This window comes from Mauremys reevesii, linkage group 5, assembly GCF_016161935.1.
Source record: "Mauremys reevesii isolate NIE-2019 linkage group 5, ASM1616193v1, whole genome shotgun sequence".
NCBI classification, from domain to species: domain Eukaryota; kingdom Metazoa; phylum Chordata; order Testudines; family Geoemydidae; genus Mauremys; species Mauremys reevesii.
Genome location: NC_052627.1, coordinates 112,937,984 through 112,964,043, shown reverse-complemented (window position 1 = coordinate 112,964,043; position 26,060 = coordinate 112,937,984). Strand labels below are relative to the sequence as shown.

The window sequence follows — 26,060 nt, the reverse complement described above, 5'->3', positions numbered from 1 at the left end:
TGGTGGAAGGAGACTTTATTGTGGAAAGGCTTAGAGGCTATAAAGCTATCCCAGAAGGCCAAATTGGGAGCCAACACAAGTTTATGCTATTGAGACACTGACACAAAGTTGCACCATCATGTTTATTTCAGAAGCAACAAGGTTGGTCCTCAAACTCTCTGGGACAGGATTACTGACTCCCTAAAGCCTCACGCTGAGAAACATCAGGTATTTCCTGTGTCTCAGTTCTTGGTTGTCGAGGTACAGAACTCTCTCACAATCCAGGAACCTCTGGGCCTTGAAGCAGGAGTCAAGACACCCGCATGATATGGTGGCGTGGTTGTAAAATAGGTGCAAAGCTATTCCATACAGCATAGCTACTGGAGCCTTGACACAAGTAATTCCAGTGGATAACATGCCATGTGATCAACCTCTCAAGGCAGCTAGAGAGTGACATGGAACTGACAAAGCATCCATGACATTTAATGATCAAAGCAGTGTCTTACTGCCATGAGATTTCCACACAGCTGTGCTCCAAGCATGACCAACAACATTGACGGCCTCAGATCAGGCAATGTCAATGTAGCATTTATAAGTGCACACAGACACTTTGAAGCCTTGGATCCACAGAACAATGTAAAAGTTTGAGACAGTGGAGCCTGAGGCATCCATGACATAGTAGGACTGTCCATCTCAGCCAGGCATTGATTCAACAAGGGCCTAAAAACAAGTTGTTTCAGTTTGAAGATACCCCACAATGTGTGGGCACCAAAGCAGAGCAGAGTAAACTAAGTTTGACTCAAGGATGCGGCAGTGTAGTCTTTATGCAAAGATGCCCCTGGCACTAGAATTACTGATGCAGGACACTTTACCCTTTGCAAGCAAAGCACATAAGCATCCTAAGCTGGGGACGTCAATGCAAGCAAAGTTAGTATGGACAGAGTCTGCCCAAAGAGCTTCATGGTCAACGCAAGACAGTTAAAGTAATCTTTGTTGGTGCAGACTTTTCCTTGGTCTCAGAATGTGACATTTTGTGCAAAGCTTTGCCTCATCTTCCAGAAAAGAGGCAGAGGCACAGGCATTGGCACCAGAGACTGAATAAAGTCAGCATCATGTGAGTTTTAGGCCTCATGACATGCAGATCAATTACTGCAGTGTAGCTTTGATATTCTATGGATTTACCTGACAAAAATATAAGTTTACAATCCCTTGTATCATGAGATGGTCATAGATCTAAACTTCCTTTTGGAAATAGTCTCCACAAAACCCTCACCACTGGGAATATAACAAGCAGCAATAAGCATCTTTGCATGAGCTATATGTACCAGTGCATTAAACAGCCAGAAAGCTTTGAGAGCCATGGGAGATCCCACCTGTCCTTTGTTAGAAGGACAAGACCAAGAGTAGGAATCCAGTCAAATAATATCCTCAGAAATGCTGAATTAGAGGTAAGAAGTTTTCCCTTCACTGACCAGTCAAGGTAGAAAAGGCAAGCAAAGACAAGAGAGGACATGAAACAGCAATTCAAGTAAGGGAGGATGTAGAGCGTTTACTGCTGAGGAGAATATGATACAAGTCTTCCTGGAAGAAATAGCCTTTATTACAGTAGCACTTAACAGGCGCAACTGAGATAATCATTCTAGGCACTGTACAAAGACATTGAAACTCTCAGAGCAGGGACTCTCTCAATAGGCAAGACGGACAGGTTAGGAGAAAGTATCATTGTCCCCATTTTAAAAATGAGACACAGGCAGAGAGATAGCAAGTGATTTGCCTAAGGTCACAAGAAGTCTCCAAGGCAGAAACTGAAGTCTGATCTCCTGAGGCCCTGAACTCAGACAGGGTTGCTAAGTGAAAGCCTTGGTATCTGTGCCACCAGGAAACTAGCTAACGCTCCCACAAACAGAGGCTGAACTTGTTGGCTCAGCAGGATCAGCTCACTAGCAATAGACTGCTGACTGGACACATCTTAGCATAAAGCGTCCTGTTCCTGCCACAGCCCTTGTTTGAGCAGCCAGTTGCTAGGCCTGCTGCTGACCAGACCCATAAGACCAAGTTCCTGCTTCCTGGCCTGGTTCCCACCCCTTGTGCCTGTTACCGTGTCCTGTTCCTGCTTCCTCACTCCAATTCTGGCTGTGACCCTTGCTGTGACTCCTGACCACAACCCTGGGCTCTAACCATGAGGTAACACCACCCATGTTACAGGCCCTGACGGGCCCAGTCAAGTGCCTTAAAACACAAAATCATGTATTTATTTTAAATAAGAATTTAATGGAAAAAAGGTAGCTTAATAGAAAGAAACGAAAGGATGTTGTTAAAAGCTAGCAGTATAATAAGAGGCAGACAGTGATGGTGGTGAATTTAGAAGTGAAAGAAATCACACTGTTCAGCTGTATGTCCAGAGAGAGAAATTCGTCACCATGCTCTTGTGAGAATTGTGATTCCAGTTCCAATCTCTTTCTCCCCTTCCTTCCTAGTCAATTCATTCTCTATTATCTTCATGCTACCTCTCTACCCTTTAACACTGTGTATGTAATTACATTAATTAGCAAAGATTTTTTCCTATAAGTATATATTTTTCCTTTATTGGATCTTTGGGCCTGTTCCCGTAGGAGGCAATGTATACCTAAGGTGGCCATTGTAGCATAAGATACTCCTGAGGGCATTCTGCACCAAAAAATTAAAAATTCTGTGCACAATATTTTAAAATTCTGCAAATTTTATCAAATAAATCTGGAGGCTCCAGCATGGCATTGGGGAGCAGAGACCACTGGCTGAACAGAGGTGGGAGCTCACTCTGCAGCCCCCAGACACAGACTCAGCAATGAGGCTGCACCCAACCCTGACACGGCACAAGGACTGGGCCTACCCCAGAAACACCCCAAGGCCCTGCCCCTTTGCACCAGGTGCGGGCATGCAGGCTCAGCAAGGCAGAATCCAAGTGTGGAGGGAGTTAGTGTGAGGGGATTCAGGTGTGGGTTGAGTGTTACGTGGGGCAATCTGGATGCAGGCGGCTCAGTGGGGGATCCGGGTGCGGCAGCTTGTTGGGGAGGGGAGGTTCTGGTTGCAATGGTAATCAAACTCTGCAGGGGGGTCCAGGTGAAGATGGTTGGGGCTCAGCAGGGTGGGGATCCAGGTGGTTCATCGTAGTGGTCCAGGTGCAGGGCAAATGGGGCTCATGGGGCAGGGGGCTTGGCAGGAGGGTTGGGGTATGAGGGGGTCTGGATACACAGAGGTTGGGCGGATGGGAAAGCAACTCCCTGTACAGGGATCCCTCCCCCTGCGGCTGAGGTGCAATGGGTGCAGGTGGAGGGGGGAACTGGAGGATTTGCAGAGCTTCCTGCAGCTGGGGGAAGAATCTGGGGGTGGGTCTGACCTGGTCCCAGATGCCATGCAAGGGAAAAGGAAGTCCCGTCCTCTGCAGCCCAACTGGGACTAGCAGCTGAAACCACCACAGGATAGGAGCCACCAGCTGGGTCTTCCCCCAATCCCGACCCCTGCCCCGGCACCCGAAACATACTGCTGGAGAGAGTCACATGACTGCTTGTGTCTTTCCTTTGCTTCCCCCTCAAAAAGTCATTTTTCTGTGGGGAAGCAAAGAAATCTGCAGTGGACATAGATTCTGCACATGTGCAGTGGCACAGAATTTCCCCAGGAGCATAAGCGCTTCTTTTTACACACACTCACTCCCACTATGACAATTTTCATACATCTGTCATAAATCCAAAGTAGGAGCTAAGTCCAGATGCTTCTCTCCATGTTTTAGATTTATATCTTTGTTCCTTCCTATGGCCTATAAATTTGGAGGAAACACATGATATCCATCTTGCCTAATAACTAAGAACATCTTTCAAACAGCTGCAGGTGAAGATTACCTGATTTTAAGGGCACAGGAGTTAAGAATGATGTTCTCGATCTCTGGAGCAGCAGCAAAAAGAATCAAGAACATGATGAAAATTATGAGATAGTTGATAAGTGAGGTGGTGAGTATGCAGAAAGAAAGACAGAGAAAGCCTTATTCTATAAAAAAAATTTAAATTATGCAAATAAACATAACTTTCCCAAGGATAAGGAAAAAGTAGCAGAGACAGTTCTGCATATTCTTTGTTTTTTCTAGAATTTGTGTGCTTTACCTTGAAAACGAATCCTTCTGGACAGGTATGATCATACTTGTAAACCTTGTAGACTACTAGAAATACAACACATGTTAGGAATGCAAGGGCAAAAAGGACCAGAACAGTTACCTGCAAAGAGAAACAATACAACATTCTTGTTAGTGATGCATTACTTATTACATTATCATTCATTAATGTACTTAACACCTGTCTAGTATCAGTGTGCTTTGCAATAAAAGAAAAATCAAACAGGTAATTAACCACTAAGAGGTGAACAGAGTAGCAAGAGTGTCTCTGTTCCTCCCACTCAGAGAAGCCAGAAGATAGTTCTGGTCATTTGTTCACTGCCTAGAGGGCTGTTGTGACAGTTGGGCCTATAATTTTGTCTGCTTGGGAATTAGCCATGAAAAGTAGGTTAAGTAATTACTAGACAGAAAAACTGAATTAGTTCAAAAAGGGGGACGATTAATATAACTCCAGGAATATGTTGAGATCATGCTTGGTAAACAAAGTGTCTGGTAATTAATGGACCAAAATCCTTGTTTTGTCCACCATTTATGAGGGGATGGGCTATTCCACCGACCACTCCCTTTTTGGGTCCTTAAAGAAAGTCTTTGAGAGGAAAAGAGGAAAAACAGAAGGAGGCTACTGGAGTAAGCTTCACCACCATGGTTGCCACCCGCACCATCTCCTGGGACCCCAGGCCTTTGTCATCCTGATCCTGAGAGATGTCTTGACCATATCAGGCCAGAGAGAGGGACCCAGATGATATCACCACCTCTACTGGTCCAGCTGAATCCCGACCACCACCTGGGATTAAACAGCAGCAGCCACAAGTCCTCCTCCTCCTGCCCATCTCAACTAGCTTCTCTTTTCCCCAACAGGACAGTTACTACTATCTTTGATACCATCTAAGAGACTATCAAACAAGGGGGTGAGGGTTTCCTTCAAAAAAAAAAAAAAATTGAGCTGAAGGGAAAGGGAACAAGGGATATTGTTAATATGAAAACCTCACTACTGTACATCTCAAGTGTTTTAACGGTTTTTCCTTCTTCAATAAAAAGTTAAAAGAATGTTTAATGTGGGTTTTCCATGGTTCTAAGTGAGCTGATGTCTCTGTAATAACAAGCCCCAGACTTTGTTTAACACTGTTTAATGCTGGATACTGACTGGGTTAACACCTTTGCACCACTTATTAATACAAAAGGCCCTGGTATTGAAAGTTTCTGTTGTCACCTTTTCTGTTCCATATGTGCTTGATCCTGCTGGGACAGAATGAGGTGGTTTGGGGCAGCAGTGTGGGTATAACATAAGCTCTAAGTCTAGCTTGCATTGGTTAAGTGTATTTCCTTTCCCAATGCATTCCCAAAACAGGGGTTTGGCTGTCAGCAACTTAACATCAATCTAGATATGAGAGAAGAGCTACTGGTGGGTGCAAGATGACACTTTCTCCATAACCATCCAGAGGGTTATCTGCTCCCTCTAGTTAGGGGATGTGAGACTTTTTTGTTAATGACCTTTGCAGTCTGGGGATCCTTTTGGGATTCTCAGTACTCTAGAATTCATAGGTTGCACCAGCAACTTATCACATTCAGGTTGCACTGTAGAAGTGTCTTGCCACCTCCAAATGGAAATACAGCAACGTGTTCAAAATAAGGCTACCTTTGAAGACTAGAAACTCCAAATACAACTGCCCAGCTACCTAGCCATGCATGTGGTAGAGCATGTGACAATCTGTGCTCAACAGACTGCACTGGTTACCAGTCTGTTACTGAGTAAAATTCATGGTGTTGACTTTGACCTAAAAAAGCCTTATCACAGAGGGTCTTTTTCCATTGACATCAGTGGGCATAGACTCCCATTGACTTGAAAGGGTGCTGGAGCAGAACATTAGACAGTCTTTCCCTAAGCATTATCCTGATGGCTCCCGTGTTCAAACTACCCATTCCCAGAATGGAACTGTGGGTGGGACTTTGGCTCTGGAATTAGAGTTCCGCTTGTCCTTAGAAAGCCAAGTTGGTTGAGCTAAAGGGCATGTTACAGAGCTTCTCTCATCTGGCCTTTGCCTGAGGGAGGTGTAGCCTGAGTGAGTTTTATTTGTTGTTTTGGGAGTTGTCTTTGAAATGACCTTGTTATTTTTTAGCTGAAATTTTAAACAGATGCACAAGTGCCTAGATGCTGCAAGAGGTTGTTGGGGTTTTTTTTGGACAAATGAGAAAAAATAGCACGTTTCAGCAAGAGAAACAACAGTAAACAGAGCCAAACAGAATTAGGTGACTAAGTCATCAAAAGAGAAAAAGGATTTCAATGGAATTTGGATTTTAAAAAGAGCTAAGTGAGCCGGCTGTACAGATCTTTAAAGGAGAAGACTTTCACTGCACTAGGCTTACATTAGCAAAAGACAATATTCTAAGATTTTAGAAAGCAAGAAAGGATTTTGGAATTCTGCATTTAGAGAGACAACAAGAAACCTGTGGTCTCTTTACAGTAAGTGCTAACCAGGGCTGGGAACCCCATCCTACAAACCTTATTCATGGCAGTGGGACCACCTGTGACATTTACAGATCTCCGTATCAGATTTTGGGGCCTTGTCTACCCTAGAAAAGTTACCTTCGCTACAGGTGGTGAATTATAAATGCTGACACTCCTAGTTTGCAGTGCTGTTGTAGCCATGTTGGTCCCAGGATATTAGAGAGGCACGGTGGATGAGGTAATATCTCCCATTGGGCCAACAGAAATGGATAGAGTTCTCTGAAAAATAACTGCTCAGTGCGCAGGGGCAGTCAAAAAAGCTAACAATGTTAAGAACCATTAGGAAAGGGACAGATAATAAGACAGCCAATATCATAATGCCACTATATAAATCCATAACCTTGAATACTGTGCGCAGTTCTGATCACCCCATCTCAAAAAAGATTTATTACAACTGGAAAAGTGAAGGGCAACAAAAACTATTACATGTATGGAACAGCTTCTGTACGAGGCGAGATTAAAAGACTGGGATTTTTCAGCTTGGAAGAGATGACTAAGAGGGGATATGATAGAGGTCTGTAAAATGACTGGTGAGGAGAAAGTGAGTAAGAGTGTTATTTACTGCTTCACATAACACAAGAATCAGGGGTCACCCAATGAAATTAACAGGCAGCAGGGTTAAAACTTAAGGATGTACTTCACAAAATGCACAAATTGACCTGTGGAAAGTGTTGCCAGGGGATGTTGTGAAGGCCAAAACTATATTTCTTTTTTTCAAACTCAGTTAGATAAGTTCATGGAGGATAGGTCCATTGATGGCTATTAGCCAAGATGGTTAGAGATGCAACCTCATGGTCTGAGCATCCCTGGCCTATGACTACCAGAAGCTGAGAGTGGATGACAGGCGATGGATCACTCCATGATTGCCTGTTCTGTTCATTCCCTCTAGCATTGGCAGCTGTTGGAAGACAGGATACTGGGCTAGATTAGGGTGACCAGACAGCAAACGTGAAAAATCAGGACGGGGTGGGGGATAATAGGAGCCTATATAAGGAAAAAGACCCAAAAATTGGGACTGTCCCTATAAAAATCGGGACATCTGGTCACCCTAGGCTAGATGGACCATTGGTCTGATCTATTATGGCTGTTCTTATGTCCAATCCTGCAATTTTACTGGGAGTTGTGGTGCTTGGCACTTTGCTGAATCAGGCTCTAGGGGGCTGATTTTCAGGGGTGTTGACTACTGACATCTCTCACTGACCTCATCTGGAGCTGTGGGTGCTCAGTGCTTCTGCAGATCAGGTCCTAAATGACTTGCCCATTGTCACACAGTCCACAACTGGAAATAGATCCCAGGTCTCCCAATTCTCAGTCCCCAGATCTTACCATTCTCCCACACTTTATTATAGAATATATTACCTAACCTAATAAATAATGGTATTCAAATATGAATTCTTATTCCTGTGATGCGTGCAATTTACAACCATGCTACATTTCCAAACTCCCTAATCAGAAATCTCTTGGCTCTTTCCAAACCAAGCAGGTGTCTTCTCTTCCTCCCATCCTCTCCAAGATACTCCTTGCATGTGCCTCTATGGATGTATAGAAGGAGAGGGGAAAGAATAAGGTCCCTAGATTACAATCTGACCTCTCCTCAGTTCCACCCAATTCACTCATCCTCTCCTCTAGCCTGACCAATGCCTCATCTACCTTCCAACAGCCAAATTTCCCCCGATCACACAAGAACCCTCCTTTTCACACCCCAGAGCAACCCTCCAGACTGATCCAATCACCTGGCCAGAAATCCACTCCTCCCATACAACTAATCCTCCCCATGCAAGTCCCCATCCTTACAGCAAGTCTCACCCACCAACCCCCAGAACCCACATTTGATCCCCATGGCCACCCCATCAAGAACAACCAATTGCCCACTGCAATCTGGGGGGTGGGAGGATGGAGGCAAAGGACAGGAGCAAGCTGCTCCACATCCATGACTCCCAACTGAAACAGCCTCTCTGCTGCTTCCCCCCCACAGTAACTTTTCATCCTCTCCCTCACCTAGGGGGAAGGTTCTTTTCTTCCTCCCACAGTGGTCCTGGCAGCATTTCACCCTCATCCTTTGTTCTAATGGGAGGAGAAGGTAGAAATTCTGGTGCAGACACAGCTGTTCTCTTCCCGAAAGGGACTTTGCATCTCTTCTGCTCATGGCAGGCAGTTGGCACAGTGCCTGAGGTACCGACACAGTGGGAGTGGAGAGTTTGTGTGCTAGTGAGCGTGCATGCCTGAGTACTCTCCTGAGAAGCGTTTGGGTCTCCACCATTTCACAGGAGTGACTACCCATTAAAATGATTTTTATAAGTACAAAAACAGTTCATGGAAATATTTCCATTACATTGTTCTTTAAAAGAAAAAAAAAAACTAGAGACAAAAACCTAAATATTGTGCCTCACTTGAGCTAGTCCTTGTCAGCTGGTTTTAGAGAAAGCTGTGGTGTAATTGCTCAAACGGAAGAGGTGACAATATATTAAACATGACAGATTTCTGAATAGATTTTAAGTGAAAGTCTAGCCAGAAGCTGGGGGAGGGGGGGAGAGGTATAAACCCTGCACTGGTGATAAAGGGGTTAAAGAACTGCTGTGGACAAGGCTGGCCCACCTCTCCAGCCCGGTCAGTCATGTCAGGGGTGGAATCAAGGTTTAGAAAGCAGAAAGTTCCAGTCAACTGCTGGACAGCTCTGGAAGAGAGCAGACAGCAGCTCTACAGCCTCCGAGAAACTGCCCTCAAGAAGGTCAAACTGATCCTACAAGGAGACAGCAGAATCCGGTTTACCATCCAGGCAGGATAGGTTCAGCAAGCCCCAAGGCAAGCCTCCAAACGGTTGGTATTGCTATGCTCAACACCTCCCGAGGTTAGGGAATAGGGAACTATATTGAAAGGACATGGGGAGTAGGAGCTAGGAGCCCCATCCCCTTCAAAACACAGAGTATTCAGTTCTGAGACTCTTGTTTATGCAGATGGGGGTCCCCTACAGGTTTTGCAGCACCCAAGCAGCAGGAGGCACCTGTCAGTAATCCGAGAATTGTGGCAGAAGCCTATTACAATAATCTAGACAAGAGATGAGTAACAAATGAGCCAAGGTTTCTGCTGTGGGTACAGTTAAATATTTTGGAGATACTGAACAAACAAAACTCTTGGGTTCTGACAATTAAACTAACATAGGAAGAGGCAAATGATACAGACAAAAATCAAAAAGTCTGAAAAGCAATGCAATAGGTTTAGTGCTACGAGATCTTCTAATCAATCCATTCCTCTACACTACAGCTGCAAAACACATTGTTGAAGCTGTGTTCACCTCTCTCCTTGACTACTGCAACCTCCTCCTCTCTCACTTTGCCGAGATTTACCTTGCTCCCTTTCAAACAACCCAAAATGCTACTGCAAAGTTATCCACTGCTCCAACACTGTCTGCCCCTCTTCAAATCCCTTACTGGTTCCCCTCCCCTTCTGAATTAAATGTAACCACCTAAGCTAAGAGTCAACTTGTTTCAATGCCATGTGCAATTTAGCTCCCATCTCTGTTCTCTTCTCCTTTCTCTTGTCCAGTTACTTGGTTTACTGCTCCTTTTGTGTCCTCACCTCCACACTGTCTTTCAACTAGCCCCTTTCTGCCTGAAGCCTTTCATTAACCCAGTCTTTCATGCTTCCATCCTCCCCTCCATCAAATTTTTTCCTCAAAGCACACATCTGTCGGGAGGCATATAATCCTTCTCCTAAAGCATTCATGTTAGTAAGCATGGAACTAACATGGCACGCTCTAGGTCTCCCTGTTCAGCCACTTGCTTTTAGTCCCATGCCAGCCCCCAGTGTCTCTCTCCATATTAAGCAATTTAGGTTGTAGATTCTTTGGAACAGGAACCTTGTTTCTGATTTGTCTGTAACGTACCTAGCACACTCGCTGCTACACAAAAAGAGTGAAAACCTGTATTTACCTTTCATCCAAGTGACTCACAACCTATACAAATGCTCCACTTACCACTGAAATGCAGGCACGTCTGGGAGGAAATACAGCAACAATGCAAAACAGTTTAGGCTACGCAGAGAATTCTATTGTTATCCAGGAGAATTTTAGGCAGGCAGAATGTAATTACACAAGACTAAGTCTGGCTAGAACACTGCAGGTAAACACTGTTGTAAAACATACCATGGGCTCCTAACCAAATGGTCACAATGTACCTTCCACATCACAGTGACCCCTACCATTACGTTAGAGCTTTGGTTCGGGACTTAACTTAGTGAACTGGAAGAGAACCACTAGTGAAATCAGCTCTTCCACTTTATGTGACACCTATGCTTTCCATAATGATCTCCGAGACCCAGGAAATCTCTTTGTGCCAACTGGCAGAAGGAATGAGGGACATGGGGTTATTGTAAAAAAAAAAAAAAAAAAAAAAACACCTTTGAGTCAAGTATATGCATATTAATACACCAAAGGTGACATGCCTCAAACATGTTCTGTTCCGGCAAGGGGTAGTAGACGCTTATCTCTCCAGGCTTCTCTACACTTGATACACTATAGTGGCATAGCTGCATCACTGCAGCTGCACCATTGTAGCGCTTCAGCATAGACAACTTACGCTGACAGGAGGGGTTCTTCCATCGCCGTAGCTAACCCACCTCCCCGAGAGGCAGTAGCTAGGTCAATAGAAAAGAAATCTTCCTTTGACCTAGCACTGTCAACACCAGGGGTATGGTCTGCTTAAATACACTGCTCAGGCATGTGGATTTTTCATACCAGTGAGCAATGTGGCTGAGTCCTTTTTAGGGACCTACCTTTTTAGTGTAGATCAGGCCTAAATCTAGTCATTGTGTATTGTCTCTCTCACAGTGTAAGATTATTTGCATATTGAGCCATTAACTAAATCAAATTTGTGAAATTGGCAAGAGATTGCAAAATATACAGGAAGGAACACAGCACCATGTCTGGTTTATGACTAAAGGTCAAAGGACTGTTTTGATATATCTGGGGTTGCAAAGAGAGACATAATAGAATATCCTTTACCAAAACGACAAGCTGGCAGCATGCTCAGTCTCAGGAAACGGGGCTGGATGCTCCAGGGAGATGCTCGGAGGGCTCAAGGGTTGGCATGTTTCTATCACTAACCTGCAGAGGGACAACGGAGCCTGCATAGGCTGGGAGGTGAATGCCATCTGTTGTCCAGTGCCAGTGGAGTTGGGGAGCTGACCCATGGCAGGCACAGACAAGGCTTCGTCACATTAAGGGCAGGTGGTAGCAAGGTGCCTCACTGCCCTAGGTACCCTTAGGAAGCACACAGTGTCCCATCCAAGTGAGCTCATCCCTCCTAGTTTAGGAGCTCTTGTGAGAGCACAGCCTGACACAACAAAGCCCGATTATAAAGAGAAAGATTCAGCCTTGAGAAAAATGGGAACTGGATGTCAAAGACTGAATATTCAAACCTATATTAAGTTTCAACCCATATTAATTCTGATTCACAAAACACTTCAAACTATACATAACAGTTCTATTAAACAGCTACTGTACTGCATATGGTGTATTTTAGTAAAGGATATCATATTATGGTGTATGCTTTTGCTAGTTCAAAAGATTAATAGGCTCCTTCTTTCAGAAGGATATTTCTAACATGCTGTGTCAGATCTGGCCATATGGTCAGCACCACATTGCACTAGACTTTCCCTCTACAATTCCCTGTAAAAAGAACTGCCTTTATGGGCATCCTTGTTCCAAGGCCCAGCCTCTTAAGGTTAAGGAGGATGGGAGATGCCTCAGAATTACTGGCTGGGCTGCAATGCCTGATGGGAGAAGCAGCAAGATATTAAGTTTGCCTTTCTCAAAGGAGAGAGACAAGGGAGGAGGCAGGACTTGGCTGGGGGAGATGCTCCAGGGAAGTGAGTTCTGATAAAAGGCCAGCAACAGAAGAGCTCTGGGGAAGATGACAACTGGCAGGGGAAATTAGCCAGTGAGCCAGGAATGGAGCCTATGAGGGGATTGGCTAAAGAATTTAGGAAGAGGCAGATAGATATAATATAGGAAGTGATCCTTGAAAGCAGAGAAAGAGGACAGTTTTAGAGTGTACAGTCCATGGCAGTGGTCTCCAACCTTTTTACGCCCAAGATCACTTTTTGAATTTAAGGGCAACCCAGGATCTACCCTGCCCCTTCCCCAACTCTCTGCCCCACTCACTCTATCCCCTCCTCTCCCCCACCTTACTCAATTTCACCAGGCTGGGGGTTGAGGTTCAGGAGGGGGTGTGGGCTCTGGGCTAGGGCTAAGGGGTTCACAGTGTGGGAGGGGGCTCTGGGCTGGGGCAGAAAGTGTTGGGGTGCAGGAGGGGGTACAGGGTGCTGGCTCTGGGAGGGGATCAGGGCTGGGACAGAGTGTAATTGCCCCTGCCCATTTGTGTGATTTTACAATGGCAATCCTATTGGGGGGGGGGAACAAAACAAACAAACAAACAAAAAAACTCTCCCCCTTGTTGCTCTGGGAAAGACTTTCACAAAAAATATAAGGACATGACCAAGGCACCAGTCCTGTAAATATTTACATGCATGTAACTTTAATCACAAATAGTTCCACTGAAACCAAAAGAACTATTCATGTGAATTACGTGTTTGCAGGTTACAGGCCTTAATGACTAGACACAAAGGCACTTAAGCACATGCTTATCTTTAAACAAGTGCTTTTCTGAATAGGGATGGATTACTCATGTACTTACATGCTTTGTTGAATTGGGGCCAATGTGCCATCAAATCCACAAAGTAACCACAAAAAATATATATATTTTTCTTGTCTCTTTTTCAGTTACAGAAACTTTAGGCATTACGAATATGAACAGCTGGCAAAAAGTTTAGATAAAAAGTTGTTTGCAGTGTTGTATCCTGGGACCAACACAGCTACAAGAGACACAAGGTGGGTGAGGTAATAGCTTTTCTTGGACCAACTTCTGCTGGTGGAAAAGACAAGTTTCCCAGAACTCTTCTTCATTAGCATTCTGAAGAGAAGCTCTATGAAGCTTGAAACCTTGTCTCTTCCACCAACAGAAACTGGTCCAAGAAAAGATATTACCTCACCCACCTTCTCTCTCTTCAGACAGAAATGTTATTCTTAAATTGATTCTATCCCTTTAAGTAGATCAAAAATGAAACCTTTAAGTATGTTTTATACACTTGCATTTCTTCCATCTATTAAAATAGCTTATTAAAACAGTAGGAAAAGATATTGAAATCCTTTACAGTTTAGTAATGAAAACTGTTTTTTCTTAGGAGAATGCCTCTTTTGCTTTTCCATAACCACTTGTGAACATTTAAACAACTGTTTGTTACTTGATAGCACATAACTTACACCATATGGTTGGGTTTTAAATAGGCTTTGGCTGTGTAGTTTGACGTGTGTATAGATGTCAAGGATAATGTCCAAACAATTCATTTGCCTTTGTAAGTACCACATGGATTATAAAATGTACTACAATTTAAAAAAAAAAGGCTTGAAATGTATTGGGGAAGACAAACATTTAGTGTTTAAATTATTTGGAAAGTAAGTGTTTCTCTACCAAGGTTTCTTTCACAAAAGGTAAAAGCATCATCTTTCAATTGTGCTCTAGTGTACCACATTATTTCTGAAACTGTTGTGTGCAGCTGACAATGTGTGCATCACTATATCAGTGTTCAATGGGAGGAGTATCGAACATCTAGTGTGAAATCCTGGCTCCACTGAAGTCAATGAGTCAATTCTGACCTGCAATAGCGTCTTCCTCTCCCCCCAATTCCCACCATAGGTCTCTTCTGAGCAGAGACTGCCAGCCATGCTGAACTATATGTAGTGATTCTGTGTTGTGGACAGCTTGTTGGAGACTAGATAAAAACCTCTACATGTAATTCAATTGAAGCTGGCTTTCCAAAGGTGACAGAATAATTCCCCCTATTTCCCTACAGTAGTTCCACAGACATCTATTCACACTCTAAACTAGCCATTTAAATTCACGTCCATACCAGAGTGGTTACTTGCGGAAAATTAGAATAGGATTCTCATATACAGACAATGTTCATATTCTGTCCATTTTGGACACTTGAACCAAATTCTGATTTCAGTTGCACTGAAGTAACTGAGATCCGAATCTGACTGTATGCATCTAATTGAGCTTTAGGGAAAAATTACACTTTAAATCTACTCTAAAACAATTTCAGCTCTATCATAACTATGATAGTGTAGTCGGAATGCAGAGAATATATTTTATAACTTCTTATTTACCCAACTACTGAAACAAATGAGCTACCTGACATATGCACATGCTGGCTGCTTAGTTTGTCATAATGTAGAACTTCTTAAGAAGCACAGCTTTAGATGATCTGCACTACTGAATCGCCAAAATACAATCTGCTTTGTCCTTATTTAAGGACTACATCTTGGAATACACATGTGAATTATTAGTAAATATGTTTGTTTATATTTTTAGTGCAACATTATGTTTTTAGTCTGCAGAAAGCATATCCATAGCTGATGTACAATATTAAAGTCATTAAAACAGCTTCTGAAGCTTTTTCCATGCACACCAGCCAAAGTCAATATACCACCAGTTAAATAATGCATTTTATAATTATAGCAAATATTTAACTTTCAAACAAACATCCTTTTGCTCTCTCAGAATCAACAGCAGCAGTTAACACGATGGTTCACAATTAATAAGGACCCAGGAGAAAACCCCACAACAATCTCTTCTATTCATCTGCATATTTATGAAATTTCATCCATTATTCATGAACTGTTTACTACTGGGAGTGGTGAATATAACAATCGTCTCTGCTGGAGAAGCAGTCAGTGCTTTCTAAAATGTTACAAAGCAGCATAACTTAATCCTAACACTGCTATAAGGAAATTGAGGGACATTTTTAGGGCTTGATTGTTCTGTATGAAACTACTATTTTCTATTAACTAAACTTCAATTTTCCTAATTGGTCACCTCTCACACCCTCCCTTCAGAAACCTAGACATACAGCCATAGTGTGATTCATCATGCAATCCCCCAGAGATACAAAAATCTTACAGAAACCTCTCTCTGATGCAGCAGTTACCTAGCAGCACTACCTAGCAACCCTGCAGTTTGAGATTAATCCCAAAGAGGTAATTGTAAAGTCATATCTAAAAGACATTTTGTTTCAAGTATGCCATTCAAAGGTACATAAAAATGCAACATAAAAATGCTCTCGCTTCTAACTACTCAGCCCTACAAATTAGAAATGACTACACAACAGTATGACAAGCAATTTACTTGTTGCTTAGAGAGATCTTCTTTGCTCAGCTCTCTCTCAACACAGGCACAAAGACTCCAATTCCACTGTTGGTTATATGAATACAGCTTGCTTTGATTTCAGTGAAAGCTATCTGTATGTTTCTGAGGGCAGCTTTTGGCCCAAAGAACTTTCAGAATCATTGTTCATGCATGGTTGCTGTGTTCTATTCTGCATGCTAAAGAGTATGTTCTTCTCTTGATGTGCCCACAAAACTCCCATTAACACCAATGGGAGTTACACATGTGCACTGGGAAAAGAATATGGTTCTTTATTTCAGCCCAGCATTTTATCTCCAAACTAAACCTTAAACCTTCCAGCTATGTTTTAGTCTGTGCACTAAACTGCCATCACATACTAAATATTTTAAAATGTTTTCTGAGTGAACTTAATGCCTGTGCAAGGTGCCAGACAGACAGCACAGGAAACTGAAGTTTGAGAGAAGCTTGCCCTGCTGCTGACATTTCATCACTTCGCCTTGCTAATATGGCTTGAGGAACCCTATCCTAGGGGGTGGAGGGGTGGAATGATTCAAGTCTTTTCATCCATTAAATCCTTTGTCTCTGTCAGACTACCTACAAAGGGTGTTACTGTGATGTGGACACATTTTCACCAAGGAATGGACTTACACCACCCACTTTCACTGAACAGGCATCAGATGGTAACAGTTTTCATACATCACCATACTAGGGGATAAATTTGAACCAGTAAGCTGGTGGCAAACAGCTCTTTTACTAATTCTCTGAGCCATCAAATCACTCAGAGCATTCAAAACCCATCAACCATCCCAAGGAAAAACATTGCGAAAAAGCTTTCTCCCTTAAAAGAATGTGTTTGATAGGGTAAAAAAAAAAAATAAAAAAAAAAAAATAAAGGGGGGCAAAAAAGAAAGTGCATGCCTGTATAGTACTTCTCCTCTAAAGCTAATGGGAGTGAAGTATTAAGTCACATAATGGGAGTTACATGTCCATAAGATACTCACCACTTAATCATGCTGAACTTCCATTGACTGAAACGTCAATGGGATTTTTGTCAAAGTAAGGAGTGAAGTACCTGGATGTTAGGACTGCAAGAGTTGGTCCTAATTACTAATGCCGAGATACTGTAATTGCATTCAATTTTTTTTATTTTATTTACAATTTTCTGCCATATCTTTGTTCTTTAAATCCAGTTTTCTTTTACTATTGTTGGTAATTGACTGAGTGTAGTTCTGTAATAGCAATTGAGTTATTAACAGCACAGATAGCCATGCTTACCTTAAATCTTTCTGAAACCCCTTCAGTGATGCTGATTGTGAATTCAGCTATTTTGGGGGTACGAAATTTTCCTTTCTTGCGATCAGGTTCATATTCTGTTTTCGTTTTGACCACAACCTTATCAAAAACATCAACAAAAAAGTGATTACTAGTTAGATCAGCATACCCTAAGGCTTATTTCCCTAAAACAACTAGCTTTGCACTGACATGGGAGTATTCTTGGTCATAGCTTTAATATGAAATAATATAAATTTCCCAATTAAAAGGATACCATTGTCACATTCTGGGATGCAATCTGGACCGGTGAGGAGTTGTCACTACCTGCCCTGTAACCTTGGGTGCCTCACAATGCTTTCCTGTTGTAATTTCCAACCTGGCCTGCTCATTACTGGCCTACCAGCAGGCAGATCACACCCCAATTATCTGTGTGCTAGACCATCCTGGTTCAGCAGCTCTGACCCCAGCAACCTGTCAATAACCTCACTCTGGCTTCCACCAGTCTTGGCTACCACTTGCAGGGTGATCCCAGCACACTCCCAGTCCCAAGTTTTCCCAAAACCGTGTGCCTTGCAATGTCCAGCCTTCTTCTGGACAGTTCAGAGAAATATTGTTTGTTTATTCCTCTAAAGACACAAAACAACATCACAACTTATTAAGCTAACCAGGGTAAATACACACTTCCCTTTAAACACAGCACTGAGTGAAAATGAAAACTTTTTTTAACAAAATAACATAGGTTAAGGGAGTTCAAGTATAAGGAGAGAAGATAGAAGCATATTTAGATTTGTTTAACTTGTGTAACTCTTTCTAAAAGCCTAAAACTTAATCTAGCAAGATACAGGCTTTATTCAAGATAGTTTCTCTCACTAGAAGGAGTGCTGGAACAATTTTTATAGTGGGGATGCTGAGAGCATTGAACCAAACTGTAAACCCTGTGTATAATTGAAGCCACTTCAAGCCAGGGGTTGCTGCAGTACCCCCTCACCCGTATTTCCTGCACCTATGCTAACCAATCATTCTTCTTCAATTCATGGCTGACTTTCCCTCAGTCAGGACCTTCCACAAAACAAGGCACTGGCTTCCCTTGTCTTATTAGATTAAAGATCTTTGCCTAAGCAAGTTTCCCACCTATATTCAGTTCCAAACCCCTCCCGCACCTTGGTTTGAAGGCCCATCTTTCTCAGCTTGCAAGAACTCTGGCCTCTTGTGTCCGTCTAGTGGTGGATGCCAAAGATGGCTTCCATCTTTAGTTCTGTCTTTCAAAGTCCAAGGAACTTGTTTCAAGAGGCAGAATGACCTCATACTGTTCTTCCCTTCCTGTGGGCTTCTATTGTTTGATTCCACTATGCTTAATTCACATAGGGACAGGTTGACAGCTGTGAAAATCCCTCCTATCTGGGCATACATTCATAAAAGACTTTACCTGATGCATTAATATTGCATTCAGTTAGTTGATTCAATTGCTTAACACTTGAGGTATAACTCCCCTGTCTTTATAGGCTAGTAAACCTATACCCATATAAGTAATACCCAGACCAAGCTTCTCTCTTTTGCTGGGTGTAGATACCATCCTGTCTTCGCCTCCACTTGTTAAATGTGTTTTCCTCCACCTTGTTAGCTTGATGGGCCTGTTTACTGCTTATATATAAATTCATGGAAAAACTCCTTTGTTCAGGATACACCTGTTTAACTACTCCCCAACACACCTGGTTTACATACACTTAGTTATAATTGCAGCATAGATTCATAATTAATACCCACTGCATGCTTACATCATGCAAGAATATTAATGATAAGCAAGTTATTAGTTTTCAAATGATATCTCATAAGGCATATTTTGCACAAAGATTATTACAATAGTGTGTAGGGTGTAAATGCCGGGGTGCTTTGGATCACAACCAAGTAATTTTTTTATTCATTTTATCTACTTTCACTGGCATCAAACACACCATTGATGCTAACTAAGTAATTCTTCCTATTGCATATAATTCCCTCATGGAGGACATGAAAATTAAAATATCCTTCCTATCAAGTTTACCCTTTTTCAACTAGCAAATACTGATGAATTTCCCTTCCATGTGTTTTTGAGGAAGCTGAAGGTAGCATATAATAGAAAGACTATTCCACAAATGGTTGGTTTTGTTTAAACGCTATATTTTATTTATGCATAGGGGTGTATGTGCATGTAAGCACATCAGAAGTGTAATTGGTTAGTTCAATCCACTATTGGTTAAGATCAAATATGATGTGATGCTGATTCCCCCCCACCCTTTCCTTTCGTATATTTTAAGAACAGGTATAACTGTCACAGTTCAGGGCAACTGCACCTGTATTTCCCCTCACTGGTCCAGCAAGGGCACCTACTCTCCAGCTTTCAGCTTCCCAGCTGTTGTCCTTCTGGGTGACAATCCACATCTCTCCCCCTTCTGACCAGGGTATTTCCAGGCTGCACAGTTCCCTGCCTTCACTGTGTATTTCCCAGCACAGACAGGTTGTCCAAGGACACCTACTTGCTTTCCCAGAGACTGTTACCAGGTGTAATTGCTACCATTATAAGGTACCACACAACACCTATGTTATTTTTAAGGTAAAAAAGCACTACAGAGAAGATATACCAAAAACAATAAAAGCACCTATACACATATTAATAAGCTTACTAGAGATCACCCTAACATGGAGTCTGTCAGGAGCAGTCCTTCCATCCCTCACCCAAGGGGATTCCTTCTGGTTACAAGCTCATCACAGCTTCAGCTCAGAACAAGCACCCAGTCTTATGGGGCCTCATTAGGCCCAGTCCTTCCAATCCTTCCCAAAGGACTGGGGCCCTCTCTGGACTAGCGCCCTGTCCATTTACTGCAGGGGTAGGCAACCTATGGCACGTGTGCCCAAGGCAGCATGCAAGCTGATTTTCAGTGGCACTCACACTGCCCGGGTCCTGGCCACCTGTCCAGGGGGCTTTGCATTTTAATTTAATTTTAAATTAAACTTCTTAAACATTTTATAAACCTTATTTACTTAACATACAAAAATAGTTTAGTTATATATTATAGATGTATAGAAAGAGACCTTCTAAAAACATTAAAATATATTACTGGCATGCAAAACCTTATATTAGAGTGAATAAATGAAGACTCGGCCCACCACTCCTGAAAGGTTGCCAACCCCTGGTTTACTGCATCAGGAAGAAGGCCAAGAGCCAGTTTAAAACCAGGCTGTTTATCCCAAAACTCTTCCTTTGTTTGTTGGTCCCTGGAAAAATCCAGTTTGAGCTAGTATACACCCACTTTTCTGAGGGGGAGGCTGGGGAATCGGGTTTCAAAGGGCTGATAACAGAGGCAGTACATGAGCCTCCCCCTCCTTACTAGAGAAGATACAACACAACACATACACAACTGCCTTTTTAGTACAATGTACCCCAAAGGTATTAACCCAAAATCAATACGATTTAGCTTAATTCCACAAGGTTTGCTCAGGATATTGTCAGTCTGTCACAATGGTCATCTCTATCAGCTTCAAGGGAATTCAACTAGTGAGGTCTGAAGCCAGAGATTGACTGGATCAGATAGTCAATTAAGAGGTCAGTTTAAAAAACCCACTAGCAGATGATAACATAGCAATAGCAGTATTCTTTCACACTAGCATTCTGGGACTGTAAGTAGTATAGGTCCATCCACCTACCTATCTACATACTGTGTTCTGCATGTATGATGTGATATTGTTCAAGCATCAGGCTAACTTTAAAAAAAAAAAATTACCTATGGTAGTTAGCTGCACGCAGGCCTTCTCCGTAAAGAGACTTCTCCTGAAATCCCTTAAGGCCCTAGAAGCCCCATCAAACAATTCCGTGTCATCATCGTATCCTTAAAATATTCATACCTCAGTCATATCCCTATTAATCTCATGTATTCTAGTGAATACAAATCTAGATTCCTTTATTCCTTGACAAAGGAATAGTTCATCATCTTCTCTGCCCCATTTTCAATCTTCTACAATTTTCCAATATCCCCTCTGTAGCATCGCATTCAAAACTGGGCACAATCCTCCCTTGGTACAAAGCCTTAAGGATCTGGTCCATATTTTATCATCTTCCAAAGAATATAACTCTGTATCCTTTTTGGTGTTAGGGCCCAATACTGTCATTAGATGAAACCCATTGATGCCAATGGAAACTATACACCTCTGAAAGCAGAACTGTGACACTTAAGCCAGTCACTGAACTGAAAGCTTTGGGGTTTGCCTGTTTTCACAGCTGAAACAGTGTCTTGAACATGTGATGGTTTGGGCCCAATGCCACAAAACGTACACAATATCTTTAGAAATACTGCATAGATGTGCTTTGTTTTGGAAACTAGTTTCCAAACATCCCATCTTCATTTTGATTATAACTGTGTTCAATAGCATCATGGGAGTTAACTGGTCTTGGGTTTTTGGAATTTTCCTCTCCCCACCCCCCAAATATATTGCATAATCTCAGGCATTCAAAAAAAAAAAATCACATCCAACTGACAGTGAACATAGTTTTATCTGCCTGGTTATATAATGTTTTCTTTTGTTTAACATAACCAAAAATATACTTAAATCAATTCAGCCTTTAATTTAGAAACTGTCAAAACCATCAAATTCTTAGCGTTAGTCACTACTCTTCATGAAGTTTTTATGCTTCACTGCCACACCAGAGCTTTGTAACTGCATAATAAGCTTGGATATGTGAAATATGTACTTACATTTATTACACAAGACTATACTGCTACTTCAGAATTTGATTTCTGTCAATCCTTTCTACTACTGGCATCTTTAATATGAGCTCTATTGAAAATAAAATATTTAAGTCTGTATCAGTGGCCTACAAGCTAAGAAGCATTTTACCTGGCTGGGGCCAACTGAGCACAAAAAGGGACCCATTGAGGCTTATAAAATACTCTTCTACTTGTGTGTAAATGATTGCACAAAGGAAGGGAAACACACACACACGCACAGTTGGGCAGAGGGGAAAAGAAGAAACACTAACCAAATGTTTGAGTCCTCTGTTCGGGTCCATAACTTGCCCTTGGTTGAAGCTCACATGACTCCTGTTGTCTGCAGTGGGAGTTCTGCCCAGTGCTACTTGACCATGTACTAATCAAAGAGCAACTTCCAGTAGTGACAACCTTAGCACAGCTCTTACTGGATTAACCACAGTGGCTCCATTTTGGTTAAGCTGCTGCCTGTGGACCACAGGGGTTCCTGGTTCAAAGGCTCTGCTTAGCAGCTGAATAATATAACTTGCACACTCAGCAAGTTTGGCCTCTGGATGCAGGACCAACTAGCAGACAGTCAGCCACAACAACAGTTTTAAAGCCTTAGGGTCCAATTCTGCCTTCAGTACAGCAATTACACACATGTAACTGAGGGCAGAAATGGACTCTAGGGCTTTGAAGATGCTGTTATGGGCTAATCCTATCTAAAGTGCCTGCCAAGTGGTGACCACATACTATACAGAAATGTCAATGGGAGTTACACCTACGTAATGGAGGGTATAAATGGACCCTTATTGTCTACCATACATGAACATTTTTAGACAATTTTATAGATATTCTCTCTCTCTAGGGTAAGAGCACATGAAATTTTCAAGATATGCAACCTATACCTACCATATATCTAAGAAGAGAACTAAGCCCTCAAAGATTACGAAGCAAAAACTCACCATGAAATTTGTTACGACATATACATATATAGAGAGAGAGCGCACGCGCGACCATTTGCCAGTTCAAGTTTGTGGCTGCTTATATTATTTTTCAGAAGGTATCAACACCAGAGACCAGTAAGCTTTTAAGTTATACAAATGGAAGAATGTCTGGGGAAAAAAATGTTTTCTTGTATCTGTTTCATTATGTCCCATAATTGATAAGTATTATCAGATTATTTGTGCAGGGAATGAAAAACATCTTGAGGTTTCTGTATTTGCCCTTCTGCATCAAAGTTTAAATAATCAGGCTTTGCATGAGGGACCACTAAGCTGAGGTCAGGGAGGTGAAATACAAGCCTCTCCCCCAAGTGGACAGGATATGGGGTGGCAGTACAACCTTTCTTTGATCCACACTCCAGCCTATGGGCTGGAACAGCAGATACTAATACACATATACACCCCCTATTCAGGAGTTTTGGACCACAGAATCTGTTAATTATTAATCTAGTAGCCCAACCACTATCCCATCCACAACTTCCCCTTTCTGGTTGGCTTATCTGGGGCCAGCACAGAGCCCCTTCTGAGACACACAAGTGATGCGGAAGTTCCCTGAGTGGCTGTTTGCCTGAGCCCACCCTCTGGAGTTCTCAAGCGATGCTTGCACACCGTGGGATGTCTTACAGCCAGCGGGGGTACATTTCACCCACAATGAATTTTCACAGCTGCCTTACAGATTCTGAAGACAAGGGCATACAAGAAAAAGAGTGACAACATATCATGAACAAGCTTGCAAATACTATATTGTATCCCCAAAGCAAAAAAGAAATCTAGATGTACTTATCACTGATCTTTTCAGTACCATCTAACCCTATAATACATGTTTTAATAATATCTAATGGCATTTGAAGGGGAAAAAATCACTTTTACTGAAATATTTACGATTATCATTGGCTTAATTATTTATTTTTTTCCTCGAGAAGAAATAGCCACTCCTTAAAATGCCCTCTAATAAATGAGATTTCTAAATGGCCTATTACACAAATGATTCTCCTGTTGTTTGAGAGAGATTGGATGTGATTCTCTGTGGTGGAAACTGTAGCCTACTGTACCTTATCAGGAGGCGGGAACTGTAGCTGATTGACATCCAGGGGTGTGATCAAGGGGATAGTGTCAAATCCATCCTCCAAGAGGGGCTGCTTTGTGCTCTTCTCACTGAAATTATTCCCTAGTTTCACCATCCTTCCTGGATTTAGAAAAGTCCTATAAGCACACACACAAAAATGAAAACCACAACATAGTGATAGGTCTCAAACTCATATTGCACCAAAAACATGCCCCAAACACACAAATCCTAAAACCCATTTTTGTTTTGTTTTTTTCCAGGCAAAATTTCTTCTGCTGAGCTCAAGTGACCTAATTCCACTTTTTTGCATCGCTATTACTTTCTGAATGGTCATTTCGAAGGCGTAGGCTGTAATTATGTCACAGTTTGGGAGGGAGTGTTTCTTTTTGTTTTAAACAGAAGACTAATTAAATCAGTGTATTTCTTCCCAGTCCAAGGGTGAATGGCATCCTCTCCGGAGCGCTTTCTGGAAGCCTTGAATAATATCAAGTGGAAATGCAACATCTTTCTATGTAATTTATCCATCCATCCCCGCAGTCCCCTCCAGCCCCACAACCCCTTTCACTGCATCTCTCCATCTACATCGACACAGCTTCCCCCTCCGTCCATCAATCCATTTCCACAGTCCCCCATCTCTGCATCTCTCTCTGCCCAGCGACACCGCCCCCCTCTCCGCATCCATCCCTTCTCGCCTTTCCCGGAACGTGCCCATCTCCAGGAGAGGTGGGTGAGGGAGCGGAGCACCACGAGATGCTGGGCATGAAGCTCTCCTCCCCTCTCCCAAAGAGGGGCAGCAGAAATAATCGCTACCTAAGGGAAAGAAGAGGCTTGGACTTACCCCAGCTACTCCTCTGCCTTTTCCCTTTGTGTGGGGCCGGTGGTGGGTGCACGATAGGGGATGCTCCGAGCCCCTCTGCTTCAGCTCTCGGAAATGGCGGAGCTGGTCGGACGCCTCTCCGGAGCGGCTTGGGGCGGGAGGCTGGGTGCAGGGAAAGGATCGATCGGGGGTGGGTTGCCTTGGGGTTAATGGGCTCGTGCGCGTTGCTAGCAGCAGCAGCGCCTCCGCCGTGACGCATCCGCCGCGTGGCTTAGGGCAGATCCGAGCAGCAGCACAAAGGGGCCCCGGGGGGCGGGGGAAGCGCACCACTAGCTCCCCCTGCGCCGGCTACTGGTGCAGCTGCAGGGGGGTGGCAAGGCTCCCCTGCAGCAACGCTACAAAGGGGTGTGGGGGGCGCAGCTCCCCTTGCAAGGGCCTGGGGCGGCGGTGGTGCGAAGGGGCTGGGGCTGGGTGCATTGCTCCCGCCAGGGTAGCCGTGGCACGGAGCAGTGGAGGCGCATCGCCTTTCCCTCCTCCCAGAGGTCAGGAGGGGGGCGCCAGGCGGTACAAGCAGGCTGGGCTGTGAGGGGACAGTGACCTCGCCGGGCCCCTGTGAGGCAGCGGGGCAAGCGGGCTGGGCACAGCGGGGGTGGGGGGGCGTCTCTCTCCCCAGGCTCCCGGTGGAGCTGCAGGTCCCTCCCTGCTCCTCGGGCAGCAGGCGCGGTGCAAAGGGGCTGGGTGGGGCCGGGGGCTTTGTTCCTGAGGCGCGAGCGCTCGTCGCTCTCTCCCCGGGGCAGCGGCGCCCAGCTGGGGCCGAGAAGGGGGAGTGCGGCGCTCCCCGGCCCTGCGCCCTTCTGGGGAGGGAGGGTCGCGTTGCCGCCCCATCTCTCCATGCTGCTGACTCAGCCCCTTAGCAGGGAGTTAGTTGCCCGCCTCCCTCTCCCCGGGGCTCGCACCTGTGAGCCGCTGCCTCCATACACACCCCTAGGCTGGAGCCAGGCGCCCACGCTCCTCGCCTTAGACGGGGGTTGGTGAAAGGGGGTCAAAAACGCTGCAATCTGTAATGAAGAAGGAAAATCAGCGCCAAATAAGCCGCCCGGTGCGCCCTGCTCGCTGGTGCAGCCAATCTATCATCTTAATTGCACTGTTTTCCTGGGCCCTGGTAATTGGGAGGACGCGATCCGTTATTCAGCTTTTCTGGCGCTGCTTGCTTTGCTGCTGACGGGCGATGCATAAGTATTTCAGCACCTGCACAACCTCCTCAGTGTCAGAGCCAAGTCACAAAGCGAGAGGAGGCCCCAGGGAGGGGAGA

General features: G+C 43.7%; 1 protein-coding gene across 4 annotated transcripts in view; it reads right to left on the bottom strand.

The window, feature by feature from the left end:
- NSG1 (neuronal vesicle trafficking associated 1) overlaps window positions 1-25,939 on the bottom strand; it is a 32,324-nt gene extending 6,385 nt beyond the window's left edge. The window contains exons 1-5 of one of the 4 annotated variants that reach the window (XM_039540184.1): window positions 25,705-25,920; window positions 24,770-24,910; window positions 23,918-24,068; window positions 17,144-17,260; window positions 4,113-4,223 (exon numbers count right to left, since the gene is read on the bottom strand). In XM_039540184.1, the coding sequence (XP_039396118.1) occupies window positions 4,113-4,223; window positions 17,144-17,260; window positions 23,918-24,046 (357 nt within the window). In that variant the 5' untranslated portion in view covers window positions 24,047-24,068; window positions 24,770-24,910; window positions 25,705-25,920. Of the gene's footprint in view, window positions 1-4,112; window positions 4,224-17,143; window positions 17,261-23,917; window positions 24,069-24,769; window positions 25,022-25,704 lie in introns of those variants that run through there. The other 3 variants (XM_039540186.1, XM_039540187.1, XM_039540185.1) reach the window with 3 other exon arrangements.
- Window positions 25,940-26,060: the final 121 nt, after the last annotated feature.